The following is a 23379-nucleotide window of genomic DNA, read 5'->3' on the forward strand; positions in this document are numbered from 1 at the left end:
TCTGGATTTGACATTTTTAGCCCATTAAGTTCTAATCTTGACATTTTTGGCCCAAAACTAGACGGGGTATTTTCACGGTGTTACATTATTGTTTAACCACCAGACTACCCAAGAAACTTTAGGCTAAGGGTAGTGGGGCTTGATCCAAACCCAAGTGATCCAATATATTTACGACACGTAGGCGGTGACGTGGCACATGATCAAGCCCCAGGATCAAGCCCCAGAGGGTGTAGTGGTCCATGTGATCCGGGGCTTGATTGAATTTTTTTTAAATAATTTAAAACATTACATTAATAATAATATAAAACATTACATTAATAATAATTTAAAATATTACTAGTCTAATACAAGATTATCGAGTCTTCTATCCCACAAATGCTCGACCAACTCATGCAGAAGGTTGTCGTGTATCTCACGGCTCTTGATGATATTTAAGTTGTCGAATCGTTGTTCATTGGTGATCGTCGATTCTTGTCTTGGAATATCACCTTGGTAGTTTTGACAAATAGCGTGACCCTCGTCTTATAGTATCATGTTATGCAGGATTACACACATGTAGACGACTTCCGTTATCTTTTCCCTTGTCTAAAATTTTATTGGATTCGCCAATAGTGCCCATTTTTTCTTTAGGACTCCAAACGCCCTTTCAATATCTTTTCTGGCCGATTCTTGTCTCTTCGTGAAGTACTTTCGTTTGTCAGAAAGTGGAGACGCATAAGCTTGAACTAGTGTCCCCCATTCGCTGTAAATACCATCAACGAGGTAGTACCCGTACTTAAAGTGTTCTCCATTTGCAAAAAAAGCCTGAGGGGGTTCAACCCCGTCTATAAGGTCATGGAATATCGGTGATTAGTCGATAACATTGAGGTCATTATTTGACCCTGCAACCCCAATGAACGCATGCCAAAACCAAAGATCCTGTGACGCCACCGCCTCAAGTACAATAGTAGGGCCGGGGTGATCACCTCGGTGGAATTGACCTCGCCAAGCAGTAGGACACATAGCCCAACCAACATGCATACAATCAAGGCTACCGAGCATCCCGGGGAAACCATGACTTTCACCGTGCACCTCGTATATGCGTTGGATATCATACATTGTTGGTTTACGTAAGTATCTCCGCTTGTATAGCGATATGACCCCTAAATATAATTATTTAAAATTATATAAATAAATGTAAATAATAAAATTTTAAATAAAACTATATACCTTTACAAAAGTGGTTAAGCGAATTGCGTCCAGTCTTTTTAGCCATTTGTAGATACTCGTCCAACATGTCCGAGCCAACACCATACGCTAATTGCCGAAGAGCGGCGGTAATTTTTTGAGTAGGCGTGAACCCGGGATGACCTCTAGCGTCATCCCTTTGTTGAAAATACTCAAAGTGCTCCGGCAAGTCATTTGCTAGACGCATGAATAATCGTCTAGTCATTCGAAAACGGGTTTTAAAACTTTCCACACCATATGCGGGATCAGGGCTAAAATAGTGACGTATCAAAGTTTCATTAGCAGTCTTTCGATCACGAAGACGTGGTTGCCGAAATAATAGGGCTCGAGGGTGTCTTTGATCAATCAAAAATTTTATTGTCGTTTGAACCGCTTGACAAATGAGTTCGTCTTCTTCGGATGAACTAAAAGACGAAGACGATGAAGATGATGCCATTTATAAAAATGGAGAGAAATATAGTTTTGGTAGAGGGAAAGTATAGTCTTTTAAGAGAATAAGAGAGAATGGGGTGAGTTTTAATTAAAATGGAGTGTGTGGATTGGTATTTATAGGTTAAACAAAAAAAAGAAGAACTTTTTTTTAAAAACCTCAATCAACCAAACCAACGGCTATACACACCCAACGGCTCAAAAGAGCCCCGTGGTCCGGCTCGCCCCAGCCATTCGCGCCCTCCTTGCATGCGGGTGGTAGTGGTGTGCGCGATCAAGCTCCGCTGCCACCTAAATCAAGCCCCTTGGTTCACCCCATTACCCTCAGCCTTATATCTTATCCAATAGCAAGGACCACCAATTATGAGTTATGACATTTATGTAGCTATACTATAGTTAAAGAGAGTAAGGACCACCAGTAAATACTTGTTTATGTAGCCTTATTAATACTTGTTTATGGTTGTGCAACATATATATAATATACACCCCTTGTTTACCTTTGGTAGTTACTTCTCCGATTCCGGTCGGTGAGGTTTCGGACCCCATAAGGCAAGGCTTCATGGAGGACTTCGTGTCCTTGATATATATACATCTATATAACTTGTTCATACATATTAATCTTGCTTATTTTAGTTTGTTGGTCATGTTTACAAGTTCCATGGTTATGGGTTTTTAAGAGTCTATGCATTGGTTTAACCGTAAATGTGACATCTGACCCGATCCGACCCGACCCAGGTACCCGTTTCTCTGACCCGATCTCTTTCTTTTATGATTTAATATTTATTTATACTTATACTTTATTTTTAATAATAATATATATATTTTCCTTCCCGCCTCTTTCTCTCTCTTTCTTTCCGCCGTCCCGTCCCTCTCCTTCTCTCTTTCCGCCTTCTTTTCCCTCTTGTCGCCGTCCCGCCCTTACGCCTTGATTCCCTCTTTTTCTTCTAACTCTTTGCTTGTCCTTTGTTCCTTCCCGCCTAAGGTTGTCTGCGCAGCTCCACGCGCCAGACTCCCTTACAAGGAATCCTGCGTAAAGACCACCTGTTTCAGCGATACGCGAGACGAGCTCTTCTCGCAGCGCGCTAAGAATTGTAATTCTTCTCGCAGCGCGCTAAGAACGGTAGCTCTTCCCGCGACGCGCTAAGGATTTGTAGTTCTTCTCGCAGCGCGCTAAGAGTCGTAGTTCATCCCTCGACGCGCGAAGAATTATAGTTCTTCCCGCGGCACGCTAGGAATTTTAGTTCCTCCCGCGGCGCGCTAAGAAATGTGATTCTTCCCGCGACGCGCTTGGAAATGTAGTTCTTTCCGCGACGCGTTAAGGTTGGTTCTGTCTGCCTTCGCGCTCGCGCTCTCTTGACCTTCTGTGTCTGCCTTCGCGCCTTAGCCTTCTCGCGCTAAACCCCCTTTTGAGTTTTCTTCTAATCTAGCCGTTGCTTTTGAGTTGTCTTATCTTTTGAGCTGTTGACCTAATCTGCTTTATGACTGAAAAGTTACTTTCGGCGCAGCATGCGCACCAACCCCATTGGTTGGCAGAAAAAGTGACTGACATAATCTTTTGAGAATCTGCTTTTGCCATGCTTGACCAGTAACTTTATCTGTCCTCTCCCATGCCTTTTTGCTGAATCCTGTCAGCCTTTTTCTCTTTTTCCCTGCTACCATATCTTTTGATATCTTTGCTTTTCAGAACTTTTTACTGTTGATATCTTTTCTTTTACTTTTGGAGATCTTTTCTAGGGTTTGTGTCCCCTAGGGTTTGCCTATATATAGTACTATTTTCTTAACACTACACACTACACTTATTCTCTTCCTCCCTTTTTGCTCTCTGCCGTTGTTCTTCAGCCGCCTCCCTCCTCTCTTGCCTCCGTCTTCCTCCCTGTTCTGCCCTGCTTTTCCGGTAATATATATATATAATAATTAACTTATTAATTATGCTAACTTATAATCAAGACTTAAAACCGATCGTTAAAACAATAATCTTATTTATAGGTTAACTTGTGCTTGTTTAAAGTTGGTTCTTGCTTTATCTTACACCGCATCGTTTATCAAGTGAGTAATCTCGTACCTAATCCCTTTTTGCTTTTAATGTTTTGGGATGTTCATGTGTTCATACAAACTTAGAGTCTTAAACTTGTTTATGAGCTTTAGTCGCGCAGTATCCCATGTGTTGAGGACGTTTACTTGGCTGTTTATTTGTATGTGTGTATCATTAACCGCTTTGTTCGGCCTATTCCGCAGTTTTCATGGATCCATTAGATGAACACGGGAGACCTATCGTTTACGGTTTTCTTTGTTTACACTTGCACAGATGTTTTCTCGTTTTTGTGCTCATTTGGGAGCACGGATTGAACTATGAACTATGAGCTATGATCTATTTAGGCTTGATCACAATCTGATTGCACCCTTGTTAAACACCAGACATACACGTGTTGCGCGCAGATTTATTGTTATCTATGTATTGTATTAAACTTGATTTCTCACCAACACGCAAGTGTTTGACGTTTATTTTAACACATGTTCAGGTTTGCAGTAGCTGTTTTGGAGCTTGTGGACACGTAGGAAGTTTTCTTTATTTTTGACCTAGATTAAAATGTATCAAGACAAGTTATTGCTGTTCGGATATTATGATTTATAATATATTGATTTATGTTGATTATATTATTTGTGTTTGCTTTGCGCGTGCGCGAATGAATGTATTTATTAAATATTGACACCCAATAGTGTCACGAGTAATGAAACAATATGTGGCGCCCCGATGTATAATCCGCCTTTGGTCGGGGTGTTACAAGTTGGTATCAGAGCTCGTTGACTTTAGGATAGGTGGTTAGACGTAACGGCCTAGAATACCTAAGAGTCCCCTCTCGCGCATGAGAGAAATCTCATGTTTGCGCGCTTATTGTTAATTACTCGTTATTTATGAATATGCTCGCGCTTGCGCAGTATATGATTTTATGTTTTATTTCGCGATATTTCGATTTTTGTTAAATTTCGATTTTTATTAATTTTACTTACATATTCGTTTGTTGGGATTGAAAATCCGAAAAGTCATGGTGATACATGAATAGTTGATTTTCAATTTCCATTTACGATTATGATCTGAGGTTGGAGACTTGAAAAGTCATGGTGATACATGAATTGTCAACCTCCAATACTCATTTTCTTGTATGTTTTATATTGAGGATTGAAAAGTCATGGTGATACATGAATCGTCAATCTCCAATACTCGTTTGCTCGTATATTTTAAATTGGGAATTCGGAAAGTCATGGTGATACATGAATTGTCGATTCTTGATTCGAATTTGTTACCTTTATTAAGTCTGCATTTAGGGTCATTTATTTTACTTTAACTTTTGACTGTAACTGACTCCGTGAAACCAAGCTTTATAAAGTTATACTTTGCGATAAAACCAAGATATTAACTAAAATTAAAAATTTTTATAGAATGCCTCCGCTATCTCGCCGATTTCAGAGAAGAGAAGCCTCGCGCAGACGTTCGCAGCAACGTTCCCAGGAAATGGCCGCCGCAATAGCCCAAGCCTTGAGCCAAAACAATACCTCGAGTTATAACATTAAGTCCTTTAACGCAGGTAACCCTCCAAAGTTCACAGGTCTTGAAGGAGCCACCGTGATGCTCCAATGGCTCGAGAAAATAGAAAACACTTTCCTCCACACCCAATGCCCCTCAGACAGACGAACCCTATATGCTTCCAGTGTCCTGGAATCCAGAGCGCTTACATGGTGGAATGGAGTAGCTCATGCGCGTGGCGCAGAGGCTGCTTCTAGCATGACATGGGAGGAATTCAAGGAAATTCTTACGCGAGAATTCTGCCCTCCCAACGAAGTTAAGCGCCTGGAGGAGGAATTTTGGAATCTTAAGCAGTACAGCGGTGAAGCGCGCGAGTACGCGACGCGCTTCCATGAACTAAGCCTGCTTGTCCCTCACCTTGTTACCCCTTCCCGCCGAGCCATAGAGAAATTCCTTGGGGGTCTCCCCATGGAAATTCAAGATTCTGTATGGGCCAGAAACCCAGTAACCCTCTCTGACGCCATCGAGTTGGCCGCTGTGCTCAGCGACAACCATGTCAGAGCAGGAACCCTGTTCCTGCGGGGAACAGAAAAGACCAAACTCACCAAGACTGTCACTGAACCAACAGAAACCAAACCTGAACCCTCGAACCGTAACAACCTCAAGCGCAGGCGCAAGGCCTATGCGCTTACCAACCCGCCCATTGTCCAGCAACCCATCTACCAACCTCCAGTTTACACGCCTAACCCTCTGTCAGCCTACCCAACTCCCCCTATAGTCCACAACTATGCCTTAACCAATCCAGCACTCCCTGCCCCACCAACTAAGAAACCTTACACAGGAAACCACCCCCTTTGCCCAACCTGTAGACTTCACCACCCAACTCAGACCCTGTGTCGACAATGTAACCGATGTGGCCGCATTGGTCACTCAACCGAATACTGTAGAGTCCCTCCCGCCAACCCAATTGCGCCAACACCACCAGTCTACCCGCAGAACCCACAACCAACCTACCAAAACCCACGACCCAGATCGTGCTTTAACTGCGGTGATCCCAGTCATTTCCGGAACGCGTGCCCGAGACTACAAGTGCAAATCACACAAGCGAATCCGGTGAACCAGATTTCGAACCAAGTGACGCGTGGACGAGCTTTTAATATAACCGCGCACCAAGCGCAAGCGAATAATGACGTAGTTAATGGTACATTTTTGCTTAACGGATTTTATGCTTCTATACTTTTTGATACTGGCGCCGATCGAAGTTTTATCTCTCGCGCCTTCGAGCAGAAGCTTGCGCGACCGCGCAACGATTTAAAAGAAAATTTTTCAGTTGAATTGGCTAACGGTGAAACTGTTTTAATTAACTCGGTGATTAAAGATTGCACGCTTAACCTTAACGAAAACGATTTTCTGATTGACCTCATCCCCATGCCTCTTGGAAGCTTTGATGTTATCATTGGTATGGACTGGCTCTCGAAGAATCGCGCCGAAGTTATTTGCGCCAAGAAGTTGATTCGCATACCTCGAGAAAATGGTGATCTTCATATTTACGGCGAGAAACCCTCCCGCGGTCTTAAGCTTATGTCTTGCGCCGAAGCCCGAAGACTCATGCGGAAGAAGTGTGTTGCATTCTTAGCCCATGTGGTCAAACCTGCTGAAGAGAAGAAGCTTCGCGATATCCCTGTTGTGCGTGATTTCCCTGAAGTTTTTCCTGATGATCTTCCTGGTATCCCTCCCGCTCGTGAAGTCGAGTTCCGTATTGATCTTGTCCCTGGTGCTTCCCCCGTAGCTAAATCTCCTTATCGTCTTGCACCCGCTGAGATGCAAGAATTGGCAAGCCAACTTCAAGAGTTGACTGCTAAAGGATTCATTCGCCCTAGCTCTTCGCCCTGGGGTGCTCCGGTGTTGTTCGTTAAAAAGAAAGATGGATCGTTTCGCATGTGTATTGATTACCGCGAGTTGAACAAACTCACCATTAAAAACCGGTATCCCTTACCGCGTATTGACGACCTCTTTGATCAACTCCAAGGTGCCTCTTGTTTCTCGAAGATTGATCTCCGCTCTGGCTATCACCAGTTGCGCATCCGCGATGAAGATGTTCCGAAGACTGCTTTTCGAACTCGTTATGGCCATTTTGAATTCTTGGTCATGTCCTTCGGTTTGACCAACGCACCCGCCGTTTTCATGGATCTAATGAATCGGGTGTGTAGGCCTTTCTTGGATAAATTCGTGATTGTGTTTATCGATGATGTTCTGGTGTATTCTAAGACCAAGGCCGAGCACGAGCAACATCTTCGGTTGGTGTTGCAAAAGCTTAGAGTTGAGCAACTCTATGCTAAGCTTTCCAAGTGTGAATTTTGGTCGGATGAAGTACAGTTTCTTGGCCATGTTGTTAACAAGATGGGTATTCATGTCGACCCATCCAAGATTGAAGCAATCAAGAACTGGATTACGCCATCCTCTCCTTCCGAGATCCGTTCCTTTCTGGGCTTAGCTGGTTATTACCGGCGCTTCATTTCGAACTTCTCAAAGATCGCTTTGCCTTTAACAGCTCTAACGCACAAAGGTAAACCGTATATTTGGGGCTCGAAGCAAGAAGAAGCCTTTCTAGCGCTCAAGCGGTTGTTGTGTGAAGCTCCTATTCTTGCGCTACCTGAGGGTAATGATGATTTTGTCGTGTATTGCGATGCATCCAACCAAGGTCTCGGTTGTGTTCTTATGCAACGAGGCAAGGTTATCGCTTACGCATCAAGGCAACTTAAGGTTCATGAAAAGAATTATACAACTCACGACCTCGAACTTGGTGCAGTTGTATTTGTCTTGAAGATCTGGAGACACTACCTTTATGGTACTAAGTGTATCCTCTACACTGACCATAAAAGCCTTCAGCATATCTTTGATCAGAAGGAACTTAACATGAGACAACGCCGATGGAACGAACTCATCAGCGATTACGATTGTGAGATCCGGTATCATCCTGGTAAGGCTAATGTGGTAGCCGATGCGCTCAGCCGAAAACCCTGCCAGCTTAACTGTATTTTGCCGCGCACGCAGCTTCACTTCGCGCCGATTCAAAGCAACCTTGAATCGCGTATTCGTGACGCGCAGCGCGCATCCATCAGTAATGGTAACCTTCGCGCCGAGTTAGCGTGTGGCGCGGAAGCGCATTTTGTGCCTAATCTGAGTGGAATTCTCTGCTATCTCAATCGCATTTGGATTCCCTTTGATGAGAATCTTCGCGCTGATATCCTGAGTGAAGCGCACAAATCTCGGTATTCTATTCATCCTGGCGCTGATAAGATGTACAAGGATTTGCGCATAACTTATTGGTGGCCCGGTATGAAGAAGGATATTGCTGTGTTCGTAGCTAAATGCCTGACTTGTTCTAAAGTAAAAGCTGAACACCAACGCCCATCTGGTTTGCTCGAACAACCAGAAATTCCTACGTGGAAATGGGAATGTGTAGCGATGGACTTTATTACCAAGTTACCTTTGACAGCAAGCAAACATGATAGCATTTGGGTAATAGTGGATCGATTGACTAAGTCTGCTCACTTTCTGCCCATTCGTGAAAACTACCGTGTTGAGCAACTCGCGCAGCTTTATGTCAAGGAAATTGTCTGCCGCCATGGTACTCCTTTGAGCATCATATCCGATCGCGATGGCCGTTTTATATCTCGCTTTTGGAAATCTCTCCAATCTGCGCTAGGAACTCGCTTGGACATGAGTACGGCATATCATCCTCAGACTGACGGTCAGTCTGAGCGAACTATTCAAACTCTTGAGGATATGCTCCGATCTTGTGTTCTTGATTTTGGAGGTAATTGGGATTCACACCTGCCTTTGATTGAGTTCTCTTATAATAACAGCTATCATTCCAGTATTGGTATGGCCCCATTTGAAGCACTTTACGGTCGTAAGTGCCGCTCCCCGATTTGTTGGAGCGAAGTGGGAGAAGCTCAAATCACAGGACCCGAACTTGTTCAAGAGACAACCGATAAAATCGCCAAGATCCGTGATCATCTGCTGACTGCCAGAAGCCGACAGAAGAGTTACGCAGATCGTAGGCGAAAGCCTCTCGAATTTCAAGTTAGTGATCTTGTTCTCCTCAAAGTGTCGCCTTGGAAAGGTGTTGTCCGCTTTGGGAAGAAAGGTAAGCTTGCTCCTCGTTATGTTGGTCCATTCAAGATTCTCGCGCGTGTGGGAAAAGTTGCCTACAGACTTGACCTGCCGCCCGCGCTCAGTAATGTGCATCCAACGTTCCATGTATCCAATCTCAAGAAGTGTTTAGCTGACGAGAACCTTCACATTCCACTTGATGAAGTTCAAGTTGATGAAACTATGCGTTTCGTTGAGAAGCCTGTTGAGATTATGGATCGCGAGGTTAAGCAAACCAAGCGCAATCGTATCCCTATCGTGAAAGTTCGTTGGGAGTCCAAGCGCGGAGCCGAGTTTACATGGGAAAGGGAAGATCAAATGAAGATCAAGTACCCGCACCTGTTCTCTGCGCAACCTACTTCGAGATAAATTTCGGGACGAAATTTCTTAAAGTAGGGGAGACTGTGACATCTGACCCGATCCGACCCGACCCAGGTACCCGTTTCTCTGACCCGATCTCTTTCTTTTATGATTTAATATTTATTTATACTTATACTTTATTTTTAATAATAATATATATATTTTCCTTCCCGCCTCTTTCTCTCTCTTTCTTTCCGCCGTCCCGTCCCTCTCCTTCTCTCTTTCCGCCTTCTTTTCCCTCTTGTCGCCGTCCCGCCCTTACGCCTTGATTCCCTCTTTTTCTTCTAACTCTTTGCTTGTCCTTTGTTCCTTCCCGCCTAAGGTTGTCTGCGCAGCTCCACGCGCCAGACTCCCTTACAAGGAATCCTGCGTAAAGACCACCTGTTTCAGCGATACGCGAGACGAGCTCTTCTCGCAGCGCGCTAAGAATTGTAATTCTTCTCGCAGCGCGCTAAGAACGGTAGCTCTTCCCGCGACGCGCTAAGGATTTGTAGTTCTTCTCGCAGCGCGCTAAGAGTCGTAGTTCATCCCTCGACGCGCGAAGAATTATAGTTCTTCCCGCGGCACGCTAGGAATTTTAGTTCCTCCCGCGGCGCGCTAAGAAATGTGATTCTTCCCGCGACGCGCTTGGAAATGTAGTTCTTTCCGCGACGCGTTAAGGTTGGTTCTGTCTGCCTTCGCGCTCGCGCTCTCTTGACCTTCTGTGTCTGCCTTCGCGCCTTAGCCTTCTCGCGCTAAACCCCCTTTTGAGTTTTCTTCTAATCTAGCCGTTGCTTTTGAGTTGTCTTATCTTTTGAGCTGTTGACCTAATCTGCTTTATGACTGAAAAGTTACTTTCGGCGCAGCATGCGCACCAACCCCATTGGTTGGCAGAAAAAGTGACTGACATAATCTTTTGAGAATCTGCTTTTGCCATGCTTGACCAGTAACTTTATCTGTCCTCTCCCATGCCTTTTTGCTGAATCCTGTCAGCCTTTTTCTCTTTTTCCCTGCTACCATATCTTTTGATATCTTTGCTTTTCAGAACTTTTTACTGTTGATATCTTTTCTTTTACTTTTGGAGATCTTTTCTAGGGTTTGTGTCCCCTAGGGTTTGCCTATATATAGTACTATTTTCTTAACACTACACACTACACTTATTCTCTTCCTCCCTTTTTGCTCTCTGCCGTTGTTCTTCAGCCGCCTCCCTCCTCTCTTGCCTCCGTCTTCCTCCCTGTTCTGCCCTGCTTTTCCGGTAATATATATATATAATAATTAACTTATTAATTATGCTAACTTATAATCAAGACTTAAAACCGATCGTTAAAACAATAATCTTATTTATAGGTTAACTTGTGCTTGTTTAAAGTTGGTTCTTGCTTTATCTTACACCGCATCGTTTATCAAGTGAGTAATCTCGTACCTAATCCCTTTTTGCTTTTAATGTTTTGGGATGTTCATGTGTTCATACAAACTTAGAGTCTTAAACTTGTTTATGAGCTTTAGTCGCGCAGTATCCCATGTGTTGAGGACGTTTACTTGGCTGTTTATTTGTATGTGTGTATCATTAACCGCTTTGTTCGGCCTATTCCGCAGTTTTCATGGATCCATTAGATGAACACGGGAGACCTATCGTTTACGGTTTTCTTTGTTTACACTTGCACAGATGTTTTCTCGTTTTTGTGCTCATTTGGGAGCACGGATTGAACTATGAACTATGAGCTATGATCTATTTAGGCTTGATCACAATCTGATTGCACCCTTGTTAAACACCAGACATACACGTGTTGCGCGCAGATTTATTGTTATCTATGTATTGTATTAAACTTGATTTCTCACCAACACGCAAGTGTTTGACGTTTATTTTAACACATGTTCAGGTTTGCAGTAGCTGTTTTGGAGCTTGTGGACACGTAGGAAGTTTTCTTTATTTTTGACCTAGATTAAAATGTATCAAGACAAGTTATTGCTGTTCGGATATTATGATTTATAATATATTGATTTATGTTGATTATATTATTTGTGTTTGCTTTGCGCGTGCGCGAATGAATGTATTTATTAAATATTGACACCCAATAGTGTCACGAGTAATGAAACAATATGTGGCGCCCCGATGTATAATCCGCCTTTGGTCGGGGTGTTTCAGTAAATAGCTCTAAACCGTAAACCGAACTTTGTTACTAGTTTTGTTTGTTTAAACATACTTAGTGTTAGATCTAAGTTTCTAAAATCATTTTTACAAATTCTATGGTTATGGGTTTGTAGAATCTTACCTCGGTCTTAACCCGAAACACGATCCGAACCGAAAACCGAACTTTTCTTTAAAGACTTTATTTAGTGTTTGGACATGTGGAAACCATCTATGAACTTGTTGTAAGATGGAAACTGAAACAAACCGATGCTTGCTCGCTTAAGACACACAAGTGTGTTTTTTTTAGCCATCAAGACTTGTATATTTCTTTAAAAATAGTTACAAATTGATTTTTAAATATTTTCTTAAGTACTTGGAAATGTTGGATCCAACTTGAATCTCATAACAAAGTTTGGATCGACAATACCGAACACTCACTTAACGTGCGTTGTTAGTTCTAAAACAATGGAACTACATACTTGGTTAAGTCTTATTAAATTTTATTGAGTTATCTCATAACATTCAATATTTTGGAAAGTTGACTTTGGGTTTGACCAATTATCAAGACCCGAACCGACAACCCGAACACTCGATAAAAAAAACCCGTTTTAGTATCTTTATTCCAAAGGGATTTGCATTCTTGCATTTTACCCACCTTATTACTTAACATAGGTTGAGTAAATATTAAGGTTAGATACTTTAACCCGGTTTCGAGCAAACTTACATTTTTAAAGGGTTATTATTATAAATTCTTAAATAGTCACATTTTAAACCTTGAACTTTAATTATTTACATTTCTCAACATTTATTTTGTTTAAAGACCTTCAAGACAACCTTTCTAAATTCAAGACTTCTTTTCTTTTTAGGCATTGTGCGTTAAACTCGTCGTTCCGACAAATCTCCAAATTATCATCTTTCAAGTTTACTACTTGAAGGTGAGTACTTCATACCCCATTTTCCATCTTTTATTTTGGGGGTGACATTTCATACTTATTCAACAAAATGCTTTATATTTGAATCTTAAACTACAAACGTAGTTGTATACTTTACCTAAATAATTGCTCGATTTGGTGTTCTATGCTTATATGCCTATGTGTTTATCGCTTTTGGTTGGTGGAACTATAAAATCCTAGACTATTTGGCATCCCCTTATAGCAAGGTGTCGTTAACGTAATGCAATTAACGATAACTATAAAATCCTAGACTATTTGGCATCCCCTTATAGCTAGGTGTCGCTAATGTGTTTAGCGATATCTATTTATCCAAATTACCACTTTTATTTATCATTTCGTATGCAAGTTTTGTGGCTATCTTTATTATATACTAATATGATTAAACTTATGAATTGCTCACCGACCTTTGTGTTGACAAACTTTATTTTATGAAATGTTGCAGGTTTGCATCTTGGTTGATTTATGATTGTGAAGAAAACGACATCAAAGACCTTAGGATATTAGTAAAAATGAACAATATCAATTTGCCATATTTTGTGATATCTTGTTTATGGTTATTTTATGGATAATTGTTATGTGACATTTTTGATGTTGTGAAATGAAATTAGTTTATTAAATACTGTCACTTTAATTAGTGTCATGTGTTTATGGACAATCGTTACACCTCGGCATGTTCCGCCGCCTTTTGTCGGGGTGTGACAGATATATATAAATTAGATACGTCAAATAAACTTTAAAACAATTAATAAATAAAAAAATGTAGGAAAATTCATAGGATGAATCATGAAATTGATGTTTAGACATGATTACATGAAAGAGCGTTATAATACAATACAATGATATATAGGTTACCATTAACCGCCTGAATGAGTATCGGGTTAGGCCTGAACTGACTCGACTCTTAACCTAGAACATGAGATGGTTAAAAGTGGAGGTGTACAAAAAAACCGGTTTCACCCAAACCGACCCTAATCGCCAGTTTCAGAACCGGTTCCCATTAAGATCTACCAAACTGGTTTTAAAACCGAATTGGTTTGAGGAAAACCGGTTTAAAACTGGTTAAAACCGGTTTATATACCGGACTGAACCGACATGACCAGGCCGGCCGTCTTGCTTCTAAACCGGCTTATAAACCGAACAGGTTTAAGTCAAACCGGTTTTGACCAGCCGTTGACCAAACCGTTTCGGTTTATAAACCGGTTCGGTTTGGGTTTAAAACCGGTTTTGTATACCTCTAGTTAAAAGTGGAACCGAAACTGAGAATGGTAGGCTTGACGGATTTGAAGTTTGGATCGGGTGGGCTGTTAAAAGCCTAAGTCACTTTGTTTAATTGGGCTGGAAACAATTTGCCAGGTTCAGCCTGCAATTGAAATGCATTTGGTGGGCTTGCGTTTATATGGGCTGGAAACAGGTTGTCAGTTGTCCGTTGTTTTATTAACTTACTTTATTTGGGCCTGCAATTGAATAAAAGGATTCAACATTTCAAAACGCATAAACCCTGTTCCACAAAAACATAAACCATAAAAATTTTAAAAACATATATCAAAAACAAAAAAGATATTAAAAAATAAACACGTAAAAAAAAAAAAAAAACTCTTTCCAAACCATTTTTTTGCCGGATCGACCTCTTAAGTTGGTGACTGCTAGGGCTGTGGGGTTCAGAACATTGATCATATAATTTAGAATATGAGGCATAACTAACAACACAACGACTATATCAAAGAATTATTGGCTTCAACTGTATTCTTACATTTATATATTTATAAACGTTTCAGATATATTTTATTCTTCTATTAAAGAAAAATAATAAGGCTTAAGTGTTAAGCCCACATTCAATACTAGCATAATGTTTCCTCTTAATTTTCTAATCTTTCCTCTCATTCATTCTAGCACGGGTTTAAAAGCTAGTATTACATGTAAGTATGCTAATAAGAGCATCATGACCGGTCGTTTTTAAGCATCCATAAACTTGTAAATGTTCTAATAAAGTTTAATAATCCTCAGTTTTGCCATAGTACCATACATCAAAATAAATTCATGCTTTTCTAAACATGCAATATTATATAAAATACTAATAAATGAAAAAAAAGGTAGTTTATAACTATTAAAAAAATAAATATGTGAAACAATAATAATATGAGCATCATGTAAGGACGTTTGTAGTGCTACCACACTAATAAAGAGAATTTGTGTCTCGTATGATAAGTAATTTCTGATTTGAGACGTTTTCTAAAACAAGAAACAAACTATTAACTATTTTCAGTCACAACCATGTTTATTTTATAAAATTTTATTGTAATTAAGGAAGCATTTAGTATTCATGGCAAGAAGCCTCAGCTAAGCTGATATTGAAGAGGAAGTAAAGATTTAGGTTAAAGGCTGCATGGTTTTAAATTCAAATTCGATTTTAACCGATCTTTACCATATTGTGCCTTCAGTGGCGGGCAGGGCCGGCTTAGGGGGTGTGCGAGACGCATCCCCGACCATGGCAAATAAGTTTTGGGGGCCCAAACTTTTTTTTATACATTATATATATATAGGGTTTGGATTAAATACAAATGAAATTAACGTGATAAACGTGAGAATCAAGTAGAGTAATTGTAAGGCCCCCAACCCGGGTGCCCTACTTTCTGGCTGGTTGGATTTACTCATTCACATAATTCGTAAAATCAGATTTAATTAAAACATTTCGCGGAATTTAAAAATCATTCATTCAGACATATCATAAACATCTTGTCTTAAAATAACATAACATAAGTCTGAAACATAAAACGTAAACGACACAGGTGTCTTCTTCATAGCGATGCCAGCCTTCCTCTTATTTGCCACGTGTCCTCATCAAGCAACTTGTCTCAATCTACTTGCCTGCGTGCATACTAAAAGTCAGCTACGCTGAGTGAGTTCTAGTTAATTAACGTACATTACATTTACTTACTTACCAATACCGTCCGAAGATACGTATTGATATTTACTCATTCGTCTATCATTCATACACACACACACACATACACATACATACATACATACATTCATACTTTCATACTAACAACATACCTCGGATACTATAAAGATCCGGTTCTCAGTTACCTTGGATATTATAAGGGTCCAGTGCCCTACATACCTTGGAATTATAAGGATCCGGTGTCCTTCATACCTTGGATCTCCTCAGAGTCCAGTCCCTACTTACCTTGGATATTATAAGGGTCCAGTGCCCTTCATACCTCGGTTATTATTAGGGCCCGGTGCCCTCTAACATATCATGGCCATTCTATCTTCGTTACATTTTCTTTCTATTACTTTCAATCATAACCAATATAACATTACGTGCATACTGGTTAAACAATCCATATCATTCACAATCATACACAAGCATATTTCTAAAAATACACTTACCATTTAAGTTAAGTGTATAAATCTAAACAAATCGCAGTATGCACACAGCCCCGAAAACATAACACATAAAAGGGGCTAGAACTCACCTGGATCTTGTTGCGTTCACCGTTAATAGTAATTCCTTTCTTCAACTGTGCCCGACTAACTGTTTAACATATATATATATATATTCATTAATTAACCATGTACTAACATAATTAATTAAATTTGTATTTATTAATCTAACGTACTTGATAAGCTAGATTCGTTTGTTTGGGCTAACAAATCTAACGAAATAACTTTATTTAACGACGGTCTCTATTTCACGTTTATATCCTCTCATTATTATATATAAATATCTTCTTTATTAATAATATGTTCCTTTCCTTTGACACATTATTATGCGTATGTATATACCTATATATATATTAACAAATTATTTATCTTAAAAATATATCGGGTTATACTGGGATGACGAGGTTGGTTGGTTTGGTTCATTCTGTTGGATTATCTTGGATTAACTAGGAATGGCCCAGTTAACATAGCATGACTCAGTTCGCATCACATGAACCCCGTTCGCTTCGCATGAACCCGGTTCGCTTCGCTTGGCCTCAGTTCGCTTCGCATGAACCCGGTTCGCTTCGCTTGGCCTCAGTTTGCTTCGCTTGGCCTTGGTTCGCTTCGCATGAACCCGGTTCGCTTCGCATGAACTCAGTTCGCTTCGCTACAACTCCTATGGATTATTATTTTTATTAATAGATTATTATTGTTGTTTCTATTATTATTCCCAATCAAGATCTAGCTCGTTTTGGATAAAGCTCGAACCTTTATTGATTTTTAATGCTCGGTTTAGCTAGATCTTGATTCCCTTATACAAACCGAACCTAAATGAACAAGCTTTTCGTTATGAAACGTACCTTAAACGAACCGGTTTGAATTGGTTTCTCGAACACGGTCGGATCTTGGTATGTTTCTTGCTTGATACGATGCTCGAACACCACAACTTTGGTTCTTCCTCGGATTGGGATCCGAAATGAAGAGAGTATTTGTGTGTATGTTTTAGAGTGTGTTGGTAAAAATGGAAAGGTAAGGAATTATGAGATCTAGGGTTTTAGGAAAAATTTAAGGGGTATTTATACCCTTACCTCATGGACCTTAGGCCCATTAATCCACTAAGTCCATATTTTATTATTGTTAAGTCCATATCCATTAAGCCTACCATCTCTCATTTTAATTTATTATTTATTATTATACGACGATTAAATAACAAACTTTGTTTAAATATTTCTTTATCTATTATTCTTAAAATTCGGACGTTACAGTAATTATATACATATACAAGTAGAGTAATTATGTAATTACATCATGAAATAATTACGTAATTACTCTATAATATAATTATATATATAATTACTATACTTATATATATAATTACTCTACTTGATTCTCATGTTTAACACGTTAATTTCATTTGTATGTTAACTTTTTCCTATATATATATATATAGGGAAAATGGCTAAGTATAAATGAAAACCCACTTGAGTTGTGAAAACTCTAGAAACTCATTCTCAACCACATGTTTTTAATTAATGTTTAAATCTTGTGGTCTACAATTAAAGTGAATAAAAAATGTAAATATAAATATAACTTTTTCTCTCTCCTGAAAACATATATAAAATTTAGTAAAAAAATGTTAAAAAATAGCAAAACATTTTTTTTATGTTTCGATGTTTTGTATTAAATGTTACAACATATATTACATGTAACAAAAAAAAAAAAAAAACGATGTTACATAGGGTTTTTGCGGGTTTTCACAACTCAAATGGGTTTTCATTTTAACCTTACCCTAGGAAAAAATGAATATGGGGCTGCTAGGCATCTAAGCTTAGATACGAAACCAATCAAAACTACGTTGTTTTGATAAAAATAGACCTAAAATTAATTATATTCTTTTTATTTCCAATTTGCTTCGCTTGGCCTTGGTTCGCTTCGCATGAACCCGGTTCGCTTCGCATGAACTCAGTTCGCTTCGCTACAACTCCTATGGATTATTATTATTATTAATAGATTATTATTGTTGTTTCTATTATTATTCCCAATCAAGATCTAGCTCGTTTTGGATAAAGCTCGAACCTTTATTGATTTTTAATGCTCGGTTTAGCTAGATCTTGATTCCCTTATACAAACCGAACCTAAATGAACAAGCTTTTCGTTATGAAACGTACCTTAAACGAACCGGTTTGAATCGGTTTCTCGAACACGGTCGGATCTTGGTATGTTTCTTGCTTGATACGATGCTCGAACACCACAACTTTGGTTCTTCCTCGGATTGGGATCCGAAATGAAGAGAGTATTTGTGTGTATGTTTTAGAGTGTGTTGGTAAAAATGGAAAGGTAAGGAATTATGAGATCTAGGGTTTTAGGAAAAATTTAAGGGGTATTTATACCCTTACCTCATGGACCTTAGGCCCATTAATCCACTAAGTCCATATTTTATTATTGTTAAGTCCATATCCATTAAGCCTACCATCTCTCATTTTAATTTATTATTTATTATTATACGACGATTAAATAACAAACTTTGTTTAAATATTTCTTTATCTATTATTCTTAAAATTCGGACGTTACAGTAATTATATACATATACAAGTAGAGTAATTATGTAATTACATCATGAAATAATTACGTAATTACTCTATAATATAATTATATATATAATTACTATACTTATATATATAATTACTCTACTTGATTCTCATGTTTAACACGTTAATTTCATTTGTATGTTAACTTTTTCCTATATATATATATATAGGGAAAATGGCTAAGTATAAATGAAAACCCACTTGAGTTGTGAAAACTCTAGAAACTCATTCTCAACCACATGTTTTTAATTAATGTTTAAATCTTGTGGTCTACAATTAAAGTGAATAAAAAATGTAAATATAAATATAACTTTTTCTCTCTCCTGAAAACATATATAAAATTTAGTAAAAAAATGTTAAAAAATAGCAAAACATTTTTTTTATGTTTCGATGTTTTGTATTAAATGTTACAACATATATTACATGTAACAAAAAAAAAAAAAAACGATGTTACATAGGGTTTTTGCGGGTTTTCACAACTCAAATGGGTTTTCATTTTAACCTTACCCTAGGAAAAAATGAATATGGGGCTGCTAGGCATCTAAGCTTAGATACGAAACCAATCAAAACTACGTTGTTTTGATAAAAATAGACCTAAAATTAATTATATTCTTTTTATTTCCAATTTGCTTCGCTTGGCCTTGGTTCGCTTCGCATGAACCCGGTTCGCTTCGCATGAACTCAGTTCGCTTCGCTACAACTCCTATGGATTATTATTATTATTAATAGATTATTATTGTTGTTTCTATTATTATTCCCAATCAAGATCTAGCTCGTTTTGGATAAAGCTCGAACCTTTATTGATTTTTAATGCTCGGTTTAGCTAGATCTTGATTCCCTTATACAAACCGAACCTAAATGAACAAGCTTTTCGTTATGAAACGTACCTTAAACGAACCGGTTTGAATCGGTTTCTCGAACACGGTCGGATCTTGGTATGTTTCTTGCTTGATACGATGCTCGAACACCACAACTTTGGTTCTTCCTCGGATTGGGATCCGAAATGAAGAGAGTATTTGTGTGTATGTTTTAGAGTGTGTTGGTAAAAATGGAAAGGTAAGGAATTATGAGATCTAGGGTTTTAGGAAAAATTTAAGGGGTATTTATACCCTTACCTCATGGACCTTAGGCCCATTAATCCACTAAGTCCATATTTTATTATTGTTAAGTCCATATCCATTAAGCCTACCATCTCTCATTTTAATTTATTATTTATTATTATACGACGATTAAATAACAAACTTTGTTTAAATATTTCTTTATCTATTATTCTTAAAATTCGGACGTTACAGTAATTATATACATATACAAGTAGAGTAATTATGTAATTACATCATGAAATAATTACGTAATTACTCTATAATATAATTATATATATAATTACTATACTTATATATATAATTACTCTACTTGATTCTCATGTTTAACACGTTAATTTCATTTGTATGTTAACTTTTTCCTATATATATATATATAGGGAAAATGGCTAAGTATAAATGAAAACCCACTTGAGTTGTGAAAACTCTAGAAACTCATTCTCAACCACATGTTTTTAATTAATGTTTAAATCTTGTGGTCTACAATTAAAGTGAATAAAAAATGTAAATATAAATATAACTTTTTCTCTCTCCTGAAAACATATATAAAATTTAGTAAAAAAATGTTAAAAAATAGCAAAACATTTTTTTTATGTTTCGATGTTTTGTATTAAATGTTACAACATATATTACATGTAACAAAAAAAAAAAAAAAACGATGTTACATAGGGTTTTTGCGGGTTTTCACAACTCAAATGGGTTTTCATTTTAACCTTACCCTAGGAAAAAATGAATATGGGGCTGCTAGGCATCTAAGCTTAGATACGAAACCAATCAAAACTACGTTGTTTTGATAAAAATAGACCTAAAATTAATTATATTCTTTTTATTTCCAATTTGCTTCGCTTGGCCTTGGTTCGCTTCGCATGAACCCGGTTCGCTTCGCATGAACTCAGTTCGCTTCGCTACAACTCCTATGGATTATTATTATTATTAATAGATTATTATTGTTGTTTCTATTATTATTCCCAATCAAGATCTAGCTCGTTTTGGATAAAGCTCGAACCTTTATTGATTTTTAATGCTCGGTTTAGCTAGATCTTGATTCCCTTATACAAACCGAACCTAAATGAACAAGCTTTTCGTTATGAAACGTACCTTAAACGAACCGGTTTGAATCGGTTTCTCGAACACGGTCGGATCTTGGTATGTTTCTTGCTTGATACGATGCTCGAACACCACAACTTTGGTTCTTCCTCGGATTGGGATCCGAAATGAAGAGAGTATTTGTGTGTATGTTTTAGAGTGTGTTGGTAAAAATGGAAAGGTAAGGAATTATGAGATCTAGGGTTTTAGGAAAAATTTAAGGGGTATTTATACCCTTACCTCATGGACCTTAGGCCCATTAATCCACTAAGTCCATATTTTATTATTGTTAAGTCCATATCCATTAAGCCTACCATCTCTCATTTTAATTTATTATTTATTATTATACGACGATTAAATAACAAACTTTGTTTAAATATTTCTTTATCTATTATTCTTAAAATTCGGACGTTACAGTAATTATATACATATACAAGTAGAGTAATTATGTAATTACATCATGAAATAATTACGTAATTACTCTATAATATAATTATATATATAATTACTATACTTATATATATAATTACTCTACTTGATTCTCATGTTTAACACGTTAATTTCATTTGTATGTTAACTTTTTCCTATATATATATATATAGGGAAAATGGCTAAGTATAAATGAAAACCCACTTGAGTTGTGAAAACTCTAGAAACTCATTCTCAACCACATGTTTTTAATTAATGTTTAAATCTTGTGGTCTACAATTAAAGTGAATAAAAAATGTAAATATAAATATAACTTTTTCTCTCTCCTGAAAACATATATAAAATTTAGTAAAAAAATGTTAAAAAATAGCAAAACATTTTTTTTATGTTTCGATGTTTTGTATTAAATGTTACAACATATATTACATGTAACAAAAAAAAAAAAAACGATGTTACATAGGGTTTTTGCGGGTTTTCACAACTCAAATGGGTTTTCATTTTAACCTTACCCTAGGAAAAAATGAATATGGGGCTGCTAGGCATCTAAGCTTAGATACGAAACCAATCAAAACTACGTTGTTTTGATAAAAATAGACCTAAAATTAATTATATTCTTTTTATTTCCAATTTGCCTAACGTGAATTTGTTTATCTTTTTCCAGCTCCAAACTATCTTCAATCTCATTATGAAAAAAATCTACAAACGAAATAAATGAAAGTAATGAGAACAAACTAAAAATTTATTTTATTTCCAAATGATGTATCAATTTCACACTAAAAACAATCTTTTCCAGAGCCACACTCCATTAAATTAATTTTCTTTCCTGTTAGATCCGTAGAAAACATTACTATAGAGGGGAGGAGGGGTAGAGGACGACCGAAATTGACTTGGGATGAGAGGATTAGGCATGATTTGATAGACCTAAACCTCTCCGAGGACATGGTTGAGGATAGGAATTCGTGGAGAAGTAGAATTAAAGTTAAGGATTTTTAGAGAGAATTGAATACCTTAGGGCTTAGACTTAACTTATTTAGGTCACATACCATAATGGTATTTCCCTTACATATTTTATTATTATTATTATTATTATTAGCTTTTATATTGCGGTTAAACTGTGACCTTATTATTAATATTATTATAATTAGTAGTAGTTTTTTATATAACTGTTAAATTTTGATTTTCTTTTTTTGCTTCATACACATGTTCTTAGAGCCGAGGGTCTCTCTGGAAGCCACCTCTTTATTCCTTTGGATAGAGGTACGGTGTGCCTACATCCCACCCTCCCCAGACCCTACCTATAGCTCTGCTATTGGTGGGATTTTACTGGGTATGATTGATTGATTGATTGATTCACTAAAGACAATCTTTTGAGGTCTCGATAAGAACCTTTTGATGTATCGACAAAACCCATTTGAACCATTGTCCATATTCTTCTATTTTACGTTTAATACGAATAAAAACTCAAAGCGACATTCTTCATATTGAAAATTTTGATTACTAACTTCGAGGGATCCAGCAAGCATAAAAATAAACTAAAATTTTTATTTAATTTCCAAACGATGTATCAATTTCACATTACGGTTATCTATTGTACGATAACCACCACTTGAGAAATATTCTTTAAAAAATCAAACTTTTGGTTAGTAAAATGCTAGTTTCAGAATATTAGATATACTGTTTGTTAGTCTCAATTGTCGAAATTAAACATCCCTTTGGGACTAAGGAAATCTTCTTATCAATTATTCAATTTGAGCTGAAGAAGAATTACATGAGACAATTGATCTGTGTTTAGATACTCCTTAAAATAAATGGGAGATATTTAAGAAAAATGAATAAATAGTCAAAACAAATGGAGAGAGAATAAAAAATAAAAAGAATACAATTAATTTTAGGTATATTTTTATCAAAACGACGTAATTTTGGTTAGTTTCCCATCTAAGCTTAGATGCCTAACAGCCCTATATTCATCCCCCCCCCCCACACACACACA

General features: G+C 37.6%; 2 protein-coding genes across 2 annotated transcripts in view; one reads left to right on the forward strand and one right to left on the reverse strand.

Annotated features, from left to right (window-relative positions):
- LOC143544258 (ubiquitin-ribosomal protein eS31 fusion protein) overlaps positions 1-23379 on the forward strand; it is a 97145-nt gene that overhangs the window by 38152 nt on the left and 35614 nt on the right. The window lies entirely within an intron of this gene.
- LOC143544237 (uncharacterized) lies at positions 586-1663 on the reverse strand. The gene is made up of 2 exons (XM_077036381.1): positions 1210-1663; positions 586-824 (listed from the first exon to the last, which is right to left on the reverse strand). Exons 1-2 carry the CDS (start codon positions 1661-1663, stop codon positions 586-588), a joined length of 693 nt encoding a protein of 230 aa, XP_076892496.1.

Source organism: Bidens hawaiensis, unplaced genomic scaffold (assembly GCF_021521415.1).
Source record: "Bidens hawaiensis isolate Kalapana, Puna unplaced genomic scaffold, B.hawaiensis_p1.1 tig00013505_1, whole genome shotgun sequence".
Taxonomy (NCBI): Eukaryota; Viridiplantae; Streptophyta; class Magnoliopsida; order Asterales; family Asteraceae; genus Bidens; species Bidens hawaiensis.